This window comes from Coenobita brevimanus, chromosome 93 (genome assembly GCF_032717465.1).
Source record: "Coenobita brevimanus isolate Jiangsu-jjx chromosome 93, ASM3271746v2, whole genome shotgun sequence".
Taxonomy (NCBI): domain Eukaryota; kingdom Metazoa; phylum Arthropoda; class Malacostraca; order Decapoda; family Coenobitidae; genus Coenobita; species Coenobita brevimanus.
In genome coordinates this window covers 13,917,610-13,920,519 of record NC_137046.1, presented here as the reverse complement: position 1 = coordinate 13,920,519, position 2,910 = coordinate 13,917,610, and the positions used below count along the sequence as shown (strand labels likewise).

Genomic DNA, 2,910 nt, shown 5'->3' with positions numbered 1-2,910 from the left:
ATTTATCCACCAAATCAGATCAGTTTTCATGTCATATGTGATAGCCATCCATTTGTCAAAGTTACCTTTTTCTTTCTCCAGTGCTAAAATTTTAGCAGTTTCCAACTTTCTATAATGCAGTTTCCCCATTTCTACTGCTGGAATTGCAGCGACCAAAAGCCCAATTACTCTGGCCACATTCCTGATTTTGTCTCTATTACTATGATATAATTGTTTGCAGCTTTGAACTATTTTCTCTTTCCTCCGTTCAGGTAATGTAACTGTCAATGTCTCTGAATCAATGACGTTCCCCAAATATTCCAAACGTTTTGTAGGTACTAGGACAGATTTGTCAGCATTAATACAAAATCCCATTTTCCTTAGAATCTCTACTGTTGAATGTATGCTCTCATAGCATCCTTCCAATGAGCTGTGTGATATAAGTGTGTCGTCAATGAAACTGGTGATGGTATGTCCCATCTCTCTCAGTGTAGCAAAAATGGGTTTCATTAGTTTGGTGAATAGACGTGGCCCTTCTGCAACCCCATTAGGAAGACAGGTGAACTGATAGATTTTCCCTTGCCATTTAAAGCAAAGAAATTTTTGTTGCTCTTCAGCTATACTGACAGAATAGTATGCATGCCTAAGATCTACTGAGGCCATGTAATCACCTTTGTTAATAAGCCGAATTGCCTGTTCGAAGTTTTCCATTTTAAAATGTTTATAATTAATGTGCTTGTTTAGTTTTTCCAGGTTAAGGATCATTCTAAAACCTCCATCCTTTTTCCCCCGCAGAAAAACTGGGGATATAATTTGTTCTTCTTGTCTGTGTGTTTCCTTGATAACTTTAAGATCTAACAGCTTTTCATTTTCCTGACAAATAATGATCTTTTCCTCCTCACAAAAAACATATTCAGTTCCTTCAGAAAATAAGTGACTGATATCATCAACATTAATGTCAAGATGGCAATGTGCAACAATATCCAAAATATGAGGGTCATTGGTTATTTTATGCCACTCATGCACAAAATATTGAAGCCTGCCAGCTTCAAATTTATGACTCACCTCAGTTATTGCCGGGGATTGCTTTGTCCCCGCCCTCTGGAGTTTTTTGCCTCCGAACCCTGCCGTGAGAAGGATTGCCGGTGGTCACTCCTGTGTCCATATGTCCGCTGTCCATAGGGGTGGAACCTGGACGAAAATCCTCTGTAGTTGGTTTTTCCTGAGGAGCCTCTGACTTTTCCTGCACCGAATTTCCATGTTTGAAACGGTTTCTTCGGTGTGATCTTGTTTTTCAATTTCTCCGACTCCTCTATGTGCTTGGCAGATTGAGAAACATCATCACCGAACAAGAGCCTAGTCATTGGCACCTTATCTGAGCATAAGTGAGCATATTTCTGATTGATCTCGCGCTTAATGATGAACCGGCGCGTCAAGTTGTTCTTGTGGTTAGCATTTCCCAGTAATGCTAGCGCACCATTAAGCATGCCGACTTCATGGGCCACATCTGGTTGTCCTTCATGGGCGACTTTATCCAGCACCGTGAGTGACTTGGTGATTATTATGGCAGCTTTTATAATGTCCTTACTAACTTCTTTCATACGAAAATCAGACTTTTTGGCATCGGTTTTCAGCGCATCCAAAACTTGTGTGTTACATTCAACCGGGGCTAGAGCATGACAGTTGCTCGGTCTCTTGGTAATGTCATCAACCAAAATTTCTTTGTACTCCTCCTCCCGCATGCCGTAATCAAACACATGATTCACCATGTCGGCAACATGCTTGTCAACCTCAACAGATACATCTTCCACAGGACCGTAAGTCTTGACGCACTGCAGGAGGACACTACCAGTGAACACTTCACTCTGAATGTCACTGTCGCCACTAGAATCATGACGCTGAACCGATTGAAAACTGGAATCAATCACCTCTGTGGGTTGGCTGTTAGCATTCTCCCCAAAGTCACCTGTAGCCAAGCTTCTCTCCTCCTTCAATTTCTTCACATCACTCCGTAACTCAGCCAAAGCTTCCATCACCATGGCCCAGGGTGGGGAATTAACCTCATCCCTTGAAGTAGAGGTTAAAGGATGAGTGGGTGGAGGATCACACTCACCTTCACTATCTGAGCCATGACCCCGGGTATGCTTATGTACCCGTTTAGAACATTCCCGTTGGGAAGAGCGGTTCGTGGATCTGGACAAATCCTTTCTATGCGATGAACCCTTGCTCCCATGCCTGGACTTGTCCTCTGTGCCTGATAACTGTTTGCCGAGAGATCCTTCCGGGACATCAGACATGGCGGCGGCAGGCTGGCAATGGTGGTACAGCCGGCACAGTCTGAGAGTCGTTAACTCTCCCAAGTGCACCAAAATGGGCACTTACCCGCTCCTACACGGATCACGGGTGACGAAGCAACCTGCTCCTAAACGGATAACAGGCTGAGGCAAAGCCTTTCCGCTCCTAAATGGATAACGGGAAGAAGGCAGCCAAATCTTGATTCCCAAGTCAGAGTATGCGTGTGGTCGGTGTGAAAACAACCCAGCAACTGGTGGTGTGAGGCAGCGCGGTGTATCTCATGGGAAAGCGACCTCTAGCGGAGTGATTTGCTGAAATAAAATTATGGAATACCAGAGGAGTTTGTGAGGGTCATTATGAACATGCATGAGGAAACATTTTGTAAAGTGATGGTTGATGGTTGTCTGAGTGATTCATTTGAAGTCAAGTCCGGAGTAATTCAGGGTGGTGTTCTATCGCCTTTACTATTTATATTGGTCATTGATTATATTATGAAACGCGTTGGAACAGAAACCGGTGCAGGTATACTTTGGGGAGAGAACAGGAAACTTTTGGATTTAGATTATGCAGATGATATAGTTTTGATTTGTGATGGGCCAGAAGAGATGCAGAGAGTGTTGGACTGTTTGGTGAGTG

At 43.6% G+C, this 2,910-nt stretch overlaps 1 protein-coding gene across 1 annotated transcript; it reads right to left on the bottom strand.

Annotated features, from left to right (window-relative positions):
* Window positions 1-1,049: 1,049 nt before the first annotated feature.
* Window positions 1,050-2,051, bottom strand: LOC145412505 (uncharacterized). Its single transcript, XM_080282392.1, has one exon. The coding sequence runs from the start codon at window positions 2,016-2,018 to the stop codon at window positions 1,050-1,052; it is 969 nt and encodes a 322-aa protein (XP_080138518.1). The 5' UTR covers window positions 2,019-2,051.
* Window positions 2,052-2,910: the final 859 nt, after the last annotated feature.

Coding starts and splice junctions, on each gene's coding strand:
- LOC145412505 (XM_080282392.1), bottom strand. CDS start 2,018: ATGGTGATGGAAGCTTTGGCTGAGTTACGGAGTGATGTGAAGAAATTG.